At 33.4% G+C, this 864-nt stretch overlaps 1 protein-coding gene across 1 annotated transcript in view; it reads left to right on the top strand.

The window, feature by feature from the left end:
- Positions 1-6: 6 nt before the first annotated feature.
- LOC110428961 (protein DETOXIFICATION 11-like) overlaps positions 7-864 on the top strand; it is a gene marked incomplete at its 3' end in the record, with an annotated part of 1608 nt that continues 750 nt past the window's right edge. Inside the window, exon 1 of the mRNA XM_021444882.1 lies at positions 7-864. This exon is cut by the window's right edge and continues 502 nt beyond it. Within this exon, the coding sequence (XP_021300557.1) occupies positions 828-864 (37 nt within the window).

Raw genomic sequence — 864 nt, 5'->3', positions numbered from 1 at the left:
ATCTTATTATGTTCAATCATTCATAGTAATATTTCCCTTTCATTATTTTGGACCTTCTGGCTTAGATTAAAAAGCTATAGTCTATTGCAAAATTACCAAGGCATGCAAGTGCAAGGTATATAGTCAGCTTACCCAAATGAAGTAATCAAAATCAAGTAATATTTAAGAGAAGATGCTCTTGCTTTTGTTTTTAATGGTTGAATCTCTTTGGAAAGCAAGTTTTCTTTATTGTTTGGCTCTACACTATATATATATAGAAAGCACACAGTCAGGGATTTCCAGGCTTTTATTTCCCTTTTTTATTCAAAACTTGGCGAATGCCAAGTGTCAAAGGACTACAGGGTCATTACTAAAAGAAATAAGCTTTTAATATACACTCAAATAAGGTAATTTGTCAAATTTAGGAAGCTGCTCGCCTTTTATATATCAATCTCTTGGTGAGTAAGTTTCTGTATATGGTCAGATGAAGCTTTTTTGGTTGTGGGTATTTAATGTCTACCTGACACAAGTTTAGTCTGTTGAATCTGCAATAGGCAGACTTGGACAAACAGTAACTTCTCTGATAACTTACGATTTTCACAAGCATTGTTTATATTTTTGGAGAAAAGCCAGCAGGTTAGGCTACATGTTGACATAAAATAGTTTCTGCTTGCAGTTCAATAAGAGAGTTATTTATCACTAAATAAATGAATAAGCATGAGAAATCCAACAGATTGGATGATTGATTTACTGACCCTTGAGCTTTAATTGTGTTTGGGATGGACTTGTGACTTCTTTCTAAACTTATAATTTCAACTGCCTTAATTTTGTAATGTGTAAAGCTAGGAATGGCTTGTGCACTGGAAACATTGTGTGGACAAGCTT

The sequence above is a fragment of the Theobroma umbraticum genome, unplaced genomic scaffold (genome assembly GCF_002168275.2).
Source record: "Theobroma umbraticum cultivar Fairchild unplaced genomic scaffold, ASM216827v3 scaffold_5609.0, whole genome shotgun sequence".
In the NCBI taxonomy this organism is placed as follows: Eukaryota; Viridiplantae; Streptophyta; class Magnoliopsida; order Malvales; family Malvaceae; genus Theobroma; species Theobroma umbraticum.
Note: the sequence above shows the minus strand (reverse complement) of the source record. Positions and strands in the feature narration are given on the sequence as shown.